The sequence below is a fragment of the Balaenoptera acutorostrata genome, chromosome 1, assembly GCF_949987535.1.
Source record: "Balaenoptera acutorostrata chromosome 1, mBalAcu1.1, whole genome shotgun sequence".
NCBI classification, from domain to species: domain Eukaryota; kingdom Metazoa; phylum Chordata; class Mammalia; order Artiodactyla; family Balaenopteridae; genus Balaenoptera; species Balaenoptera acutorostrata.
In genome coordinates this window covers 52,848,754-52,866,302 of record NC_080064.1, presented here as the reverse complement: position 1 = coordinate 52,866,302, position 17,549 = coordinate 52,848,754, and the positions used below count along the sequence as shown (strand labels likewise).

At 39.9% G+C, this 17,549-nt stretch overlaps 1 protein-coding gene across 4 annotated transcripts in view; it reads right to left on the bottom strand.

Moving 5' to 3' along the window:
• The window catches only part of NFIA (nuclear factor I A), a 379,131-nt gene that overhangs the window by 111,352 nt on the left and 250,230 nt on the right, over window positions 1–17,549 (bottom strand). For all 4 annotated transcript variants that reach the window (XM_057547737.1, XM_057547732.1, XM_057547739.1 and 1 more), the window contains 2 exons: window positions 14,079–14,196; window positions 7,961–8,088 (listed from right to left, as the gene is read on the bottom strand). In XM_057547737.1, coding sequence (XP_057403720.1) covers window positions 7,961–8,088; window positions 14,079–14,196 — 246 coding nt within the window. The remainder of the gene's footprint in view (window positions 1–7,960; window positions 8,089–14,078; window positions 14,197–17,549) is intronic.

The window sequence follows — 17,549 nt, the reverse complement described above, 5'->3', positions numbered from 1 at the left end:
TCACACCTGATTCCCATCTTTTCAGTTTTTACCCACTGTCCTTTTCCTGTTCCAGGATCCCATCCAGCACTGCACACTACATTTTGGGGTCACGCCTCTTTGGCCTCTCGCAGCTGTGGTAGTTAGTCAGACGTTCCTTATATTTGATGACCTTGACAGTTTGCAGAGTAGAGGTCAAATATATTGCACAGTGAGTCTCAACTAGTATTTGTCTGATGTCCTTCTCATGGTTAGTCTGGGGTTATACTTTTTTTTTTTTTAATACAGCAGGTTCTTATTAGTTATCTATTTTATACATATTAGTGTATACATGTCAATCCCAATCTCCCAGTTCATCCCACTACCACCCCCGCACCGCTTTCCCCCCTTGGTGTCCCTACGTTTGTTCTCTATGTCTGTGTCTCTATTTCTGCCTTGCAAACTGATTCTTCTATACCATTTTTCTAGATTCCACATATATGCGTTAATATACGATATTTGTTTTTCTCTTTCTGACTTACTTCACTCTGTATGACAGTCTCCAGGTCCATCCACAACTCTAAAAATGACCCAATTTCGTTCCTTTTTATGGCTGAGTAATATTCCATTGTATATATATACCACTTCTTCTTTATCCATTCATCTGTCGATGGGCATTTAGGTTGGTTCTATGACCTGGCTATTGTAAATATTGCTGCAATGAACATTGGGGTGCATGTGTCTTTTTGAATTATGGTTTTCTCTGGGTATATGCCCAGTAGTGGGATTGCTGGGTCATATGGTAATTCTATTTTTACTTTTTTAAGGAACCTCCATACTGTTCTCCATAGTGGCTGTATCGATTTACATTCCCACCAACAGTGCAAGAGGGTTCCCTTTTCTCCACACCCTCTCCAGCATTTGTTGTCTGTAGATTTTCTGATGATCCCCATTCTAACCAGTATGAGGTGAGACCTCACTGTAGTTTTTTTTTTTTAATTAATTAATTTTATTTTTAAAATTTTGGCTGTGTTGGGTCTTCGTTGTTGTGCACGGGGTTTCTCTAGTTGTGGTGAGCGGGGGCTACTCTTCGTTGCAGTGCGTGGGCTTCTCATTGCAGTGGCTTCTCTTGTTGCAGAGCACAGGTTCTAGGCATGCAGGCTCAGTAATTCTGGCACACGGGCTTAGCTGCTCCACAGCATGTGGGATCTTCCTGGACAAGGACTTGAACCTGTGTCCCCTGCATTGGCAGGCAAATTCTTAACAGCTGTGCCACCAGCGAAGCCCCCTCACTGTAGTCTTGATTCTATTTCTCTAATAATTCATGATGTTGAGCAGCTTTTCATGTGCCTTTTGGCCATCTGTATGTCTTCTTTGGAGAAATTTCTATTTAGGTCATCTGCCCATTTTTTGATTGGGTTGTTTGTTTTTTTAATATTGAGTTGCATGAGCTGTTTATAGATTTTGGAGATTAATTCTTTGTCCATTGATTCATTTGCAAATATTTTCTCCCATTCTGAGGGTTGTCTTTTCATCTTGTTTATAGTTTCCTTTGCTGTGCAAAAGCTTTTTAAGCTTCATTAGGTCCCATTTGTCTATTTTTGTTTTTATTTCCCTTACTCTAGGAGGTGGGTCAAAAAAGATCTTCCTGTGATTTATGTCAAAGAGTGTTCTTCCAATGTTTTCCTCTAAGAGTTTTATAGTCTCTGGTCTTACATTAGGGTCTTTAATCCATTTTGAGTTTATTTTTGTGTATGGTGTTAGGGAGTGTTCTAATTTCATTCTTTTACATGTAGCTGTTCAGTTTTCCCAGCACCACTTACTGAAGAGACTGTCTTTTCTCCATTGTATATCCTTGCCTCCTTTGTCATAGACTACTTGACCATATGTGCGTGGGTTTATCTCTGGGTTTTCTATTCTGTTCCATTGATCTATATTTCTGTTTTTGTGCCAGTACCATATTGCCTTGATTACTGTAGCTTTGTACTATAGTCTGAAGTCAGGGATTTTGATTCCTCCAGCTCCATTTTTTTTCCCTCAAGATTGCTTTGGCTATTTGGGGTGCTCTGTATCTCCATACAAATTTTAAGATTTTTTGTTCTAGTTCTGTAAAAATGCCATTGGTAATTTGATAGGGATTGCACTGAATCTGTAGATTGCTTTGGGTAGTATAGTCATTTTCACAATATTAATTCTTCCAATCCAATAACATGGTTTATCTCTCTCTCTGTTTGTGTCATCTTTGATTTCTTTCATCAGTGTCTTATAGTTTTCTGAGCACAGGTCTTTTACCTCCCCTTAGGTAGGTTTATTCCTAGGTATTTTATTCTTTTTGTTGCAATGGTGAATGGGATTGTTTCCTTAATTTATCTTTCTGACCTTTTGTTGTTAGTGTATAGGAATGCAAGAGATTTCTGTGCATTAATTTTGTATCCTGCAACTTTAAAAAATTCATTGATTAGCTCTAGTAGTTTTCTGGTGGCATCTTTAGGATTCTCCATGTATAGTACCATGTCATCTGCAACAGTGACAGTTTTACTTCTTCTTTTCCAATTTGTATTCCTTTTATTTCTTTTTCTTCTCTGATTGCCATGGCTAGGACTTCCAAAACTATGTTGAATAATAGTGGTGAGAGTGGACATCTTGTCTTGTCCCTGATCTAAGAGGAAATGCTTTCAGTTTTTCACCATTGAGAATGATGTTTGCTGTGGGTTTCTCATATATGGCCTTTACTATGTTGAGGTAGGTTCCCACTATGCCCACTTTCTGGAGAGTTTTTATCATAAATGGGTGTTGAATTTTGTCAAAAGCTTTTTCTGCGTCTATTGAGATGATCATATAGTTTTTATTCTTCAATTTATTAATATGGTGTGTCACATTGATTGATTTGCATATACTGAAGAATCCTTGCATCCCTGGGATAAATCCCACTGGATCATGGTGTATGATCCTTTTAATGTGTTGTTGGATTCTGTTTGCTAGTATTTGGTTAGGAGTTTTTGCATCTATAGTCATCAGTCATATTGGTCAGTAATTTACTTTTTTTATAGTATCTTTGGTTTTGGTATCAGGGTGATGGTGGCCTCATGGAATGAGTTTGGGAGTTTTCTTTCCTCTGCAATTTTTTGGAAGAGTTTGAGAAGGATGGGTGTTAGCTCTACTCTAAATGTTTGATAGAATTCACCTGTGAAGCCATCCGGTCCTGCACTTTTGTTTGTTGGAAGATTTTTAATCACAGTTTCAATTTCATTACTTATGATTGGTCTGTTCATATTTTCTATTTCTTCCTGTTTCAGTCTTGGAAGGTTATAACTTTCTAAGAATTTGTCCATTTCTTCCAGGTTGTCCATTTTATTGGCATAGAGTTGCTTGTAGTAGTCTCTTAGGATGCCTTGTATTTCTGTGGTGTCTGTTGCAGCTTCTCCTTTTTCATTTCTAATTTTACTGATTTGAGTTCTCTCCCTCTTTTTCTTGATGAGTCTGGCTAATGGCTTATCAATTTTGTTTATCTTCTCAAAGAACCAGCTTTTAGTTTTATTGATCTTTGCTATTGTTTTTTTTTGTTTGTTTCTCTTTCATTTATTTCTGCTCTGATCTTTATGATTTCTTTCCTTCTACTAACTTTGGGTTCTGTTTATTCTTCTTTCTCTAGTTCCTTTAGGTGTAAGGTTAGATTGTTTATTTGAGATTTTTCTTGTTTCTTGAGGTAGGCTTGTATTGCTATAAACTTCCCTCTTAGAACTGCTTTTGCTGCATCCCATAGGTTTTGGATCGTCGTGTTTTTGTTGTCATTTGTCTCTAGGTATTTTTTTATTTCCTCTTTGATTTCTTCAGTGATCTCTTGGTTGTTTAGTAACATAGTGTTTAGCCTCCATGTGTTTGTGTTTTTTACATTATTTCCCCTGTAATTTATTTTTGATCTCACAGCATTGTGGTCAGAAAAGATGCTTGATATGATTTCAATTTCCTTAAATTCACCGAGGCTTGATTTGTGACCCAAGATGTGATCTATCCTGGAGAATGTTCCATGTGCACTAGAGAAGAAAGTGTAATGAGCTGTTTTTGGATGGAATGTCCTATAAATATCAATTAAATTTATCTTGTCTACTGTGTCATTTAAAGCTTTTGTTTGCTTATTAATTTTCTGTCTCGATGATCTGCCCATTGGCGTAAGTGAGGTGTTAAAGTCCCCCACTATTATTGTGTTACTGTCGATTTCCTCTGTTATAGCTGTTAGCATTTGCCTTATATATTGAGGTGCTCCTATGTTGGGTGCATATATATTTATAGTTGTTATATCTTCTTCTTGGATTGATCCCTTGATCATTATGTAGCGTCCTTCCTTGTCTCTTGTAACATTCTTTATTTTAAAATCTATTTTACCTTCTATGAGTATTGCTACTTCAGCTTTCTTTTGATTTCCATTTGCATGGAGTATCTTTTTCCATCCCCTCACTTTCAGTTTGTATGTGTCCCTAGGTCTGAAGTGGGTCTCTTGTAGACAGCATATATATGGGTCTTGTTTTTGTATCCATTCAGTGAGCATGTGTCTTTTTGTTGGAGCATTTAATCCATTCACATTTAAGGTAATTATCAATATGTATGTTCCTATTACCATTTTCTTAATTGTTTTGAATTTGTTTTTGTAGATCCTTTTCTTCTCTTGTGTTTTCCACTTAGAGAAGTTCCTTTAGCATTTGTTATACAGCTGGTTTGGTGGTGCTGAATTCTCTTAGCTTTTGCTTGTCTGTAAAGCTTTTGATTTCTCTGTCAAATCTGAATGAGATCCTTGCTGGGTAAAGTAATCTTGGTTGTAGGTTCTTCCCTTTCATGACTTTAAATATATGGTGCCACTCCCTTCTGGCTTGCAGAGTTTCTGCTGAGAAATCAGCTGTTAACCTTATGGGAGTTCCCTTGTATGTTATTTGTCATTTTTTCCTTGTTGCTTTTAATAATTTTTCTTTGTCTTTAATTTTTGTCAGTTTGATTACTACACATCTCGGCATGTTTCTCCTTGGGTTTATCCTGCCTGAGACTCTCTGTGCTTCCTGGACTTGGGTGGCTATTTCCTTTCCCAGGTTAGGGAATTTTCAGTGATAATCTCTTCAAATATTTTCTCGGGTCCTTTCTCTCTCTCTTCTTTTGGGACCCCTATAATGCAAATGTTGGTGTGTTTAATGTTTTCCCAGAGGTCTCTTAGGCTGTGTTCACTTCTTTTCACTCTTTTTTCTTTATTCTGTTCTGTGGCAGTGAATTCCACCATTCTGTCTTTCAGGTCACTTATCCTTTCTTCTGCCTCAGTTATTCTATTGATTCCTTCCAGTGTATTTTTCATTTCAGTTATTGTATTGTTCATCTCTGTTTGTTTGTTCTTTAATTCTTCTAGGTGTTTGTTCCTTAATTCTTCTAGGTCTTTGTTAAACATTTCTTGCATCTTCTCGATCTTTGCTTCCATTCTTTTTCCAAGGTCCTGGATCACCTTCACTATCATTATTCTGAATTATTTTTCTGGAAGGTTGCCTATCTCCACTTCATTTAATTGTTTTTCTGGAGTTTTATCTTGTTCCGTTATCTGGTACATAGCCCTCTCCCTTTTCATTTTGTCTGTCTTTCTGTGAATGTGGTTTTTGTTCCACAGGCTGCAGGACTATAGTTCTTCTTGCTTTTGCTGTCTGCCCTCTGATGGATGAGGCTAGCTAAGAGGCTTGTGCAAGCTTCCTGATGGGAGGGGCTGGTGGTGGGTAGAGCTGGGTATTGCTCTGGTGGGCAGAGCTCAGTAAAACTTTAATCCACTTGACTGTTGATGGGTGGGGCTGGGTTCCTTCCTAGTTGGTTGTTTGGCCTGAGGCAACCCAACACTGGAGCCTACCTGGGCTCTTTGGTGGGGCTAATGACAGACTCTGTGAGGGCTCACACCAAGGAGTACTTGCCAGAACTTCTACTGCCAGTGTCCTTGTCCCCACAGTGAGCCACCTCCACCCCCTGCCTCTGCAGGAGCCCCTCCAACACTACCTGGTAGTTCTGGTACAGTCTCCTATGGGGTCATTGCTCCTTCCCCCTGGGTCCTGATGCACACACTGCTTTGTGGATGCCCTCCAAGAGTGGAGTCTCTGTTTCCCCCAGTCCTGTCAAAGTCCTGCAATCAAATCCTGCTAGCCTTCAAAGTCTGATTCTCTGGGAATTCCTCCTCCCATTGCCAGACCCCCAGGTTGGGAAGCCTGACGTGGGGCTCAGAAACTTCAGTCCAGTGGGTGGACTTCTGTGGCATAATTGTTCTCCAGTTTGTGAGTCACCCACCCAGCAGTTATGGGATTTGATTTTACTCTGATTGCACCCCTCCGACCATCTCACTGCAGCTTCTCCTTTGTCTTTGGATGTGAGGTATCTTTTTTGGTGAGTTCCAGTGTCTTCCTGTTCATGATTGTTCAGCAGTTAGTTGTGAATCTGCTGCTCTCACAAGAGAGAGTGAGCGCACGTTCTTCTACTCCGCCATCTTGAACCAATCTCCCCTAAAGATCTTCTTATGTGTCTCTTCCCCACCCCCACTGTGAATTCCTTGAAAGCAGGAGCCATAGCCTTCCCATTCATCCTTGAGTTTCCAGAACCAGGCATAGTTCCTCATCATGAGAAAAGTTCCCAGTGAAGGTGTGAGTGAATGAATGAATGAGCTAGTTGAAAAGATTAGGTAGAAGTAAGGTAAAGTGAAATTTTTGCATTTTAGTAAAGTGAACAAGATAAAGGACTCAGACAGTGGGGCCTGAGGTTTTGTTTTGTTTTTAATTATCATATAGCAAAACTGCCTGGGGGTTCAGGAGTGGAAGGCATACTTTTCCATGAATGTTAACACATGTATAGATTCCTGTCCATCACCACCACAAACAGGATACAGAACAGTTCCATCATCCCCCAAATCTCCCTTGTGCTATTTCCTTTATAGTCACACCCTCTGAGGATTCTCTTTTGATATGTTAGAGAGGAGAGAAAAGAGTTAAGATCTGAAGATGAAGGGGTTCAGAGATTTTCTTGGTGCTTGTCTGTTTTTGCAGGGAATTACTCTGAGGCACGGGTTGGGGAAATTTTTTCAAACTTACTGTGCTAGGTGTGATTCATAGACAGGTTATGTATATTACCTCATTTAATTCTCAAGAGCATTGACATAGCTATTATTATTGACAGATTATAAAAATGGGGACAATTAGTTTCAGAGAGGTTAGGTAATTTGCCCATAATCACACAGCCAGCAGGAGCTGGAGTCAGGATTATACTCTGCCTGTCTTTTTCCAAAGCCCACTCTATTCTCTACAGCATTTGACTTTGCATATCGAGGAAGCCACTGGAGAAGATTTCCCCTTGCCCATGTGGAGGTTAGACACTGAGAAAAGTTTCAAAAAGCTTCTGCTATCAGAATTAGTCACATTACTCAAGACTCCAGAGCCAAGACTAAACTACCCCAGGAGGTTAAACTAGCAGTCATCATTTGCTTAGTCCACGAAAGAGGGACATAAAGATAGCTGTTCCTTCTAAATAGAAAAAGAATCATGATGAAATCCAGTAACAGGAAAACATATTTAAAAGTCTCCTCATTTTATAAAGATCCAAGTACAAGCTATCACAGAGGGAACCCATTCTACCTTTCTAATGTTATCAACGCAGTTGAAAAAGTTGATAGATTTTTATTTTGATTATTAAAAGATAAAAACCAGACCCAAAAGGCAATTAGTATAAAATGAAAGCAAAGGCAAATGGAACGCTGGATTGCAGTGTAGGTGAAAAGATGTAAGAGTAGAACACCCTACACACCATTCTCAGTCTTTCATCTCAGTTAAATGGCATCCTTGCACTACCACCCTTTCATAAAAGCAGCAGTCAGGTACAAACACGCGTTCACGTGGAAAAAGTCCACTGCTCTGAGCTTGCTGCGTTCCCTTTTTGCCTGGCGTGGGCTCCCACGCATCTTGGATTTTACAGGGGCGGCTGCAAGCCCACTGCCCAGACCGCTTACCTGGCTCCACTTCATGCCACCCGCTGGACTGACTTCCGCTCCCCGGGGAGCGCCCTTGGCCTGTGTAAAATGGCTCTTCACCAGGACTGTCCATTTCATCCTCCACAGACTTGAGGCGCTTTGTGGAGCTGAAATAACAAACGGGTACATGTTTAAAAGTCATCCAAAGCACCTTTCTCCTGGACATGGCATCTCTGGTGGAAAGAAAGCCAAGGGAGGAAGCAGTTGGGCAACTCAGTGTAGTTCATGGGCTCTCTTTAGGCTCCTGTTCAGTTTAGTGAGTCACTGGATGTGGAACAAAGTCTTGGGTCTGTGTTGTTCCAAGTGTCTGGGTTTGATTTTTATTGTCACTCGAGTTTCTGCTGCCCCCCCACCTCCGGTTCCTTTTTCCTTTGAGGAACGGGTGGCTGGTTCCCGCTCCTGTCTCCACCTGGAAGAGTCAGTAGTTAAGCTCACATTTGCATCTCCTAGAGCAGTGGCTGGGGCGTAGCCATCAGCAATGTCCCTAGACATCAATTCAATCCCTTCTGGCACCCCAGAAAGGAGAAAAATCAGGGCGCATGACCCTTGAAGAAAAGCTCAGATTGCTGTTTGGTTTTTGCCATGTTTTCTCATCTTCCGTTTAGATCTGTTCATTTAAAAAATACTTATTGCACAGGGACAGCAGTCCAGGCACTGATCTAGGCACTAGAGATAAAACAGTGAACAAACAAGATAAAAATAGAAGGAAGGGGTACACTTCCTTGTGTGAATAAGGGACATGGAAAAAAAGAGTGACGCAGTGACTTTTATGCGCTTTCTCTACAACAAAATTACCAAAATAAAATTCTATGCCATCAGGGTGGGGATTTTTTAGTTTTGCATAGGTATGGTTGGGACATTTCCAGAATATATTCCATTTTCTACCAGTTAAAGGACTGAATTTCTTTTCCTCCCAATTTGAGACTTCAGGAGTCAAAGGGTAGTGAAATGCTACATGTTGCTAATGCTGTTCTCATTGTGCTAACTGATTATGTCACTAACATACCAGAATTGGTAGATTTCATACCTGGTGCAAGTGCTTGTTGGGAAATCTCTTCCTCCTGTGTCAGGGTACAGAATTTTTAATATGTGTTCATTCATCAAACACTTACTGTGCACCTCCTGCACGCCAGGTGCTGTGCTAAATGTTGCTATATTGAAATAAATCAGACATAACCCGTCTCCATGGGGTTTAAAATCTCGTGGATGAAGACAGAGAGGTAAACAAAATTGTGCAAAGAGAAATACAGGTATGATGATGGAACTACACAGAGGTTACAGTGGGTTCTTTGAAGGAGGAAGGAGAAGTGATACACAGGGAAGGTCGGGAAAGGCTTCCCATAGGAGATAGTTCCTGAACTGTCTGTAAGAGAGTGTCAGGAGATGGGGCAGAAAGAAGGACAGGGCAGAGACAGGCTGTTATTCAGCTGATGCACCCCTCAGGCGGCCATTCTGGATTTTAAAATACTGAAATGCTTCTTTACCAGTTGGCAAAGTGCCATTGTCCCATGCCCCATACATTTCCCCCAACCTTGTCATCCCATCTTTGTGCCAGAAAAGACTCATGATCCCAAACCTAAAGGGTTAAGGTTTGGCACATGGGGGGGGCATTCCAGGACTTCACACTGTGGCAGGGCAGGTCTGTCCTAACCGGTATGCTTGAGTCACACAGGTTATCTGCTATTTTGAACATCACTCCAGGAGGGAGCTGCCTATCAGGCACTAACAACACCATGAGCGGAGTGTGACACGTGCAGAGAATTGGCAGGTGTTTGCTATGGCTGAAGTAGCAGGAGGAGCGGAGCAAAAGAAGGGCATAGGGGTGATAGAAGATACTGTATGTCTGGACTTTATCCTATAAGCAATGGAGACTCCCTGAAAAAGTCTAAACAGGGAGTGACATCAGAGTCATCTGTTAGAAAGGTCACTCTGGTAGTTGCACAGATGATGGCTTCTGAAAAGCAAAGGGAAAAGAAGGGGATGGAACCTTCCCTAGAGAGAGAGTTAAGAGGCTACTGCAGCAACCTGAGTAAAAAAATGCAGAGGGCCCAGTTCAAGGCACAAATTTCTAGTTATTAAATTTGGCATTCCAGGATTCTTAGTCTTTAGGTTCTATTTTCATTAAAGCCAGACCACAGGAAAGCAACATATCTGTAGCATGCTAGCTTAGTACCCAAAGGAAGACCCTTTAATAGCTTATTTAATGCTCTGTGCTTGGCTTTCCTTGAAGTTCAATGCAAAAGAGCCACTCAAAGAACTTTTCTGTATTTTATGTAAAACTGCATCTAAAAGAAGTCCTTTATAAAAGGATATACACACAAAAATTCCTCCTAATACATAAAACCAGAAAAAATATGGTCTCTTAAAATGAATTTCTACTGTTTCCTTTTATTAGAAAATGTACATTATATAACCTAGTGTTTCCCCTTCTTGCCTTGGCAACCAGGAATTTCAGGGCTAAACGCAAGGCATAATTATGGGTTCACGTTCCTGATATAATAATCTCTCCTATCTTTCCATATGGTTTCTGTCCTCTCTATATTTAATACTATCTGTTGTGTTTTTAAATTGAAAGCCGCTTGAAATAATTTTGAAAGTTGGAAGAATACAAATTGGAACCAAAATAAATATTTTCCTTATGTTCCTTGGCAAATAAAAGGTAAGACATGCATATTCTGATAAAACGGTGAGATCTGTGGGGAAGGAGACTATCAGGTTTTTTGTTTTTAGGCTGTTTTTTTTAATCTCTAGTGCCTATCACAGTATCTGACTAATAACAGATGCTCAAAAACTGCTGAATTGGGCTACAGATTTATTTATTTATTTATTTATTTATTGGCTACAGATTTAGAAACAGTCATATGAGTACTTGTGACAAGGATTCGCCCAAGTGTCATGACTCAGTGAGATCCCACCCAAAAGGCCAACTTCACTGCCCGTCATTCTCCCATTATTAATACTTTTCTGAGTTCCTAAAGCTTTTGATTTCCTTGGTGTCCTCTAATAAAACGCAAATAATACTCATGCAGTTATTAAATCCTAAAGGAGAAAGAATCTGTAGATATTAGCTGACCCCTTAGTTTGAAAGCAAGGACTGTCAAGGGTTGATACAGGATAAATGTTTGGAAGTGGAGACACAGGTTGGAGGAGAGAACAGGATGCAGGAGGGAAGGAAATTAGAAGTGCCAGGAAGGATGAGTGGAGGGCTTCCAAGACAAAGTTTACTGACTTCACAAACTTGACAGTTTATTTATCTTGATGAAGTTCTTTGGGATCAAAAAAGTATATACTATCCCAATTTTTACACTACCCTTCTATGATTTTGCATATGTCTACTCTGAAGGGGTACAGAACCTACAGTTAATGCTTATCAGTCTTCTTTAGTTTTTTTAAATTTAGAAATGAATCAGTCATTAAGTTTGGTTTCTTGCTCTTAACTTTCTAACACACTGATTCTACTCTCCCAGAAACACTTGAGGAACACTGGAAAGGACCAGTAAGATCTCTATATAAGAGAGAGGATAAATACGCTTCCAAGCAGTCTCTCTTGTGTGTGGAATTTGTTTTGTTCCTATCAATTCTACCTAGAAATTAAGGTAAGACTACTACCTTCATTCCAAATATTTGCTTAATTCCTACTATGTACAAAGCCTAGAAGCTTTACCCTGTCCCCACAAAACAGCAAAACACATCTTTCCTGAGTGTTCCTAGTGCCCTGAACTGACAATCTCCATTCATTTGTTAGTCTCTACCTCGAGATTGCAAAGCTCCTGTACTTGACTTTATATCCACAGTGCCTAGGACAATATCCTTGGGACCTAATAAATGTTTGTTGCTGATTTAGAAGACTTAGACACTGCTCTCTAAGGGATTTACAGTCCAGATGGGGAAGCAGGACCTGTACATAACTCAAAGATGATAATAATAATTCAAAATAGTAAATGTCCAGGAAAAGTAGAGATGCTGGATATTCCTTTCTGGGGGCTTCCCATTCTATTGTTCCTTACTAAAAGAGTGAGCCTCATTCCTAAGAGGATTCAGTGTGAAAAGAGCATGGTTTTAAATTTCCAATAGACCTGAGTTTGAATGTAGACTCCGCCATTTACTTGGTCTGTCACCTTGGAGAAGTTACTTAACTTCTCTGAGCTCTAGGCTGACCCACTGTTAAACGGCAACACTGTCTATATTGTAAAATTACTGTGAAGATTAACTCATATCAGGGATGTAAAGCACCTAATACAGTGCCTGCCACAGAGCAGGTGACCAATTAATAGTGGCCCAGCATGAACAAATATTGATTGGTTGATGAACTTTTCTATATGTAAATCTGGGGCATTCTTCTGGGCACATTTTCTCACCTGTACACTGATAATTCTGCTGAGTCTATATAGTTAAAGAATAATTTTAAAAGAATCATCTTAGGAGAGCCTAATGTGAGCAAAACAAACATATTACCAAGTTATTAACTACTGATGCTGTTTATAATTAGCACCTTATCAGGGTTAGTTATTTGCAGATTATAGGAACGACACTAGCCTTTTAAACAACATTAATAACCAGGTTTTCACACAGAGAATCACAACAAAAGGCAACAAAACAACTGGAGAAGTTGAAAGGATATTTGGGATGTCCACGGTACATACGCAGCACACATATGAAAAACAAATAGCCCATCAAGTTTTAAATTAATCACTGACCACAAGTATTTGCAAAGCTCTTTCATGTTCACTGAGTGTAGTTACACCCAATGTCTCTTCCATCAGCAAACATTCAAAATCCTCAAAATGTATTAACATCCAAATGTGTTCACAATCCCATTCTTTTATTTTAAGTGTTTTTTTCGGATTGGAGACTTTTTTTTCCCTGAGGAGTAGATACCCCAGTGAACTGAGGGGGACATTTAAACAGCAAGAAAGATGATGGTAGAATCTGGTGGTTATATTTAAGGAATAACTGTTTCTTTAACTGTCTTCAAGGTACTGGTAATGACTAAGCTGATTTTTTTTTTAAAGTAATGATGGTTAAAATATGTAAAGTCAAGGTAAGAATGAATCTCTACCATGGAAAATTTCTATCATCTGGCCATTGTTTTAAATCCTAAAACTCTGGTACTTGCTTTAGGAGGAATATACCTTTGTCAAACGTTTTTCTGTGAAGCACACAAACATTAAAGATTGTTCTGCACCATTCTTTTCTTTGTTGTCACAGTCTAGTGCTAAAGCCAATTTGTAAAAGAATACTGTGGGTTTAATGCCTAATCCCTTTCCCTCTGGTACAGGTTATCTAGAGACAACAGGATCTTGCAAAATGCTTCATTTTGATTTTGGCTTTGTGACGTCAAGGGGATCAAGAACCCCAGAATTGTTATCTGGTTATGTTCTTTTAGCTTTGCTCTTTTAAAGGTCTCCCGGTGTAACAGTGTTTATGATCTGGCCTCACACTGCTGGGGGACTGCATTTGCTTTTACATTCTCGCACCAGGATATCAAATAGGTTGCATCTCACAGGGCAACTCGAGTAGACTGGATTTTGAGACCTGTCAGGGCTCAGTAGGAAAAGAGCTGGGACTGATCTGTAATGTCTGTTGTGGGCATGGAGACTGGGACTGATGTCACCAGTGTCAGCTTTCTGCCAAACAAGCCAAAACACACCCCCTTTTCCCTAGTCAAGCCTTGCCCTTAATTTCCTGGGAACCTGCTGTGTTCATCATCCATCCTTCCTCCATGCCTTTGCTCGTGTCTTCACCCCACCCAGAACACCATTCCTTTACTTTCCATCTCACCAACCCCGAACAATGCTTACAGTTTATAGCTGAGCACACGTCACTCTTTTTGGATAAAGCTGTCTTTAACTATTTTCAGCCTATGCCACACAGTTTTTCACTGACTTGTGTGTGTCTGCGTGTATACACATATATGCATGCTGCATATGCATTTGCTTTCTCTCCCCAGTGAGACTGAAAATCCACTGGGGCTGAACCCATTTCTAGTATCTTCTACTACTACAGACACACTGCTAAGTGTCTAGCAGGCCCAGAGTTAAAATCAAGGTATGTAACTATGAATTATGACCTCTTTATGAGCCATCAATCAAATTACCTGGTAGAGGATGTGCTGGGTAAAGACCTCCTCATGGCTCCCGGACTCATGCTGTAGTATGAAGAACTTTCTAAATCTGAGAGAGAAAAATTTGGGCCAGTTCCTGCAGCTATTGGTGCTAGAATTAAAAAAAAGAAAGAAAGAAAGAAATATCAGGTAAGTTCTGTAAATAAAAGACCAATGAGAGCATATTTCAGTGTCGCATTTAACACATTTTATTTTTGAATTTATATGGTAAGATCATCAAAAATAATCAGTAATGAACTCGGACCTTAAAAGAATATTGACAATAAAAATCATCTACATCGGAAGGACATATTTTTTTTATAACATACCTTTCATCTTTTCTCTTTTTGTAATGGTAAATTGTCACCAAGGTTGCAACATTCCTGGATGCTTTTAACAAAAATACCTCCACGTTTTGGTCTGAAACTTTTCTTGAAGACCAGACAAAATACTCCCTGGGCTTTTCTAACTTTGTCTGATCCTGATAGCTTCCACTCATCTGTATTTTGGAATTCGTTCTGAACTGCAAATTCATCTTTCTAGGCCACCCATTCCCAATTTCTTGCCCTGAGAAATGTGTGCTTTCTCCTTACTCCGAATCACCTCAGCACCCTGCGTACATCTTTACTTTACTATTTGTCCCACCTTCTCATGTAAGGCAGGGTCCTCAAACTATGGTCCCTGAGCCATAATTTTTGTGGATAAAGTTGTACTGGAATAGCCACACCCCTTCATTTACATACTGTCTCTGCTTCCACACTACAACAGCAGAGACAAGTAGCTGTGACAGAGACCATATGGTTCACACAGCAGAAAATATTTATATAGAAGAATTTGCCGACCTCTGATTTAAGGGACTGTTAAAAATAACTTTGACAACACATGATTTTCAGAGCTGACCCTTGTGGGAGATGTGATTCTCTGTACTTTATTATGTCCTGGATATCCTGTTTACAGGAGTAGCTTAATAAATATTTTCACATGAATAAATAACATCTATCAATCTTGGAAAACAATTCTGTGTAAAATCAGTGATGTAACTATATAAGTGCAAATAATCTGTTCTTTTGAAAGATTACACAAGGTGGGAGCAATAGATGCATATATTTCTGTATTGAGGCATTAGTTTATGAGAGTTTTAAGCCCATAGAAGTGGATATATAAATAAATTAAATAGAGGCTCATATCCATAAGAAGAAAGGATAATTAGGAAAATCATGAACCAGGGACTTTCATTCTTTCAGCAAATGATTACTGAGAGTCTGCTATTGCTAAGAATTGTGCTGGGTAAGGAAGGCACTTAAATCAATGACATGGTCCCTACCCTGAAACAGCTCTAGAGAGTGAGGCTGACAGATTAATTTCAATACAGTCTGATAAGTCCTTTGCTAGAGTTATTCCTAAATTGATATACCTGCACAGAAGTGGGTATGTAACCCAGCTGAGGGATAAGAGGTTCAAGGGAGTAAAAGGGCCTCAGTAAATGTGATGCCTGGGAAGAATGTTAAAAGGACAAGTAGGATTTACCCAACTGAGAGGAATGGAGGCATTCTAGGCAGAGGGAACAGCATTTATAAAGGTAAGAGAACATAAAATGTGATTGGATTTCTGATAACTTGATATGATGTAGTATATAACACATGGGGAAAAGAGGGAAGATTTAAGGTCAGGTCATGAAGGGTAGGTAAATTCATGTAGGTAGGTAAATTCATGTAGGTAGGTAATTCATGTAGGTAGGTAGGTATTTTCATGCAGGTAGGTAAATTCATGTAGGTAAATTCATGTAGGTAGGTAAATTCATGTTTCTGAATTTGAGTTCAGTCGATTCCCAAGTTTATAAGGTATTAAAGGACTTATCACACTCCACTATCATTGGGGACTTTTGGGTTTATATTGCTAGTATCTAATACAATCCCTGACACCAGGAGGCAGTCAGTAAGCATTGGTCAAATGGAATTGATTGTTAGTCAAAGGAGAACCAACAAAGTATAGGAATGCTGTCATCAAATCTGCACTTATAAGCTAGACACACCACCACCTGTCAGGAGGGTAAGCTTGGAGTGGGGAGGGGTGGCAGTCAAAGAATATAATCAGTAAAACCATGGAGCCCAGTGGAGTTCATTTAAATAAGAGAAGATGGGGGTGTGGTCTAAATTCAAGGGATAGAAAGTAGCCTGGTGACAGCTGTTTAGGAGTTAGAATTGAGAAAATGTATTGACTTCTTTTTTTTTTTTTTTTTTTAATTTTTATTTATTTATTTATTTATTTATTTTATTTTTGGCTGTGCTGGGTCTTTGGTTCGTGCGAGGGCTTTCTCCAGTTGCGGCAAGTGGGGGCCACTCTTCATCGCGGTGCGGGGACCGCTCTTCATCGCGGTGCGCGGGCCTTTCACTATCGCGGCCCCTCCCGTCGCGGGGCACAGGCTCCAGAAGCGCAGGCTCAGCAGCCGTGGCTCACGGGCCCAGCCGCTCCGCGGCATGTGGGATCCTCCCAGACCAGGGCTCGAACCCGTGTCTCCTGCATTAGCAGGCAGATTCTCAACCACTGCGCCACAGGGAAGCCCCCTATTGACTTCTTGAGTGTGGTAATAATGGAAAAGGAGGAGTATGGGATAATTCCCAGGATGGCTGCTTGGGAAACTGGGTGAATTGTGAAGCCATAATAAAACTATGGAATCAAGAAAAGGCATGAGAGGACACAGCAATTTCTAAAATAAACATTTAGTTGTTTGATTAATAGCAATGGCTAAACCTTAATCTCAACTATCGTTATATAAAAATAGTCACTGCTAAGAAACAGAAAGCTCTGAAATTCACATATACTTTCTGAAATTCAGACACATTTCTCAATGACAGGCTCTATGGAGGAAGGCCTTTACTTCAAAAATAAATGGTTAGGCTTGATAATAAGTGTAAAGGGAGTTCTAATTAATAATTTTGCTAGTCGTTCCCAAATTTGCTTTTTATATTAAATTTATTTACATAATCTCCCCTTTGAGTTCATAATATTTTATGTCTGAAATAGGCCATGAGGTGGCGAGGGGATTGCTCTAATATGGGCATGGACCACCCATTATCCCTCTTAGCAACATGGCATACAATAGGTGCTTAATGTTTGTGCCTTCATGGAGCTTAGAGATTGGCATCTCTCGTTAACTAAAACAGAGGATACGGCTAATCAGTATCATGGGTCTGGATTTAGATTTTCTTCACAAGTTTCAAGATGGGGTTGAGGCTTCCTCCGGATGGAGCGCCGTGGAAACTGCATGACCCCACTCCCCCCCCTCTTGGAAGGAAAGACAGAGCAAGATGTGAGTGAGATGGACTTGACGCCACTGAGAGAAGTCTGAGGCCCTCCACCTATTGGTGAGTATCCGGCTGCTCTTCCATTTAACACTCTATCATGTTCTACCCTGGAAAATATCTTTTACCTTGCTTATATTTTTACAATGTCAAGGGAGCCAGA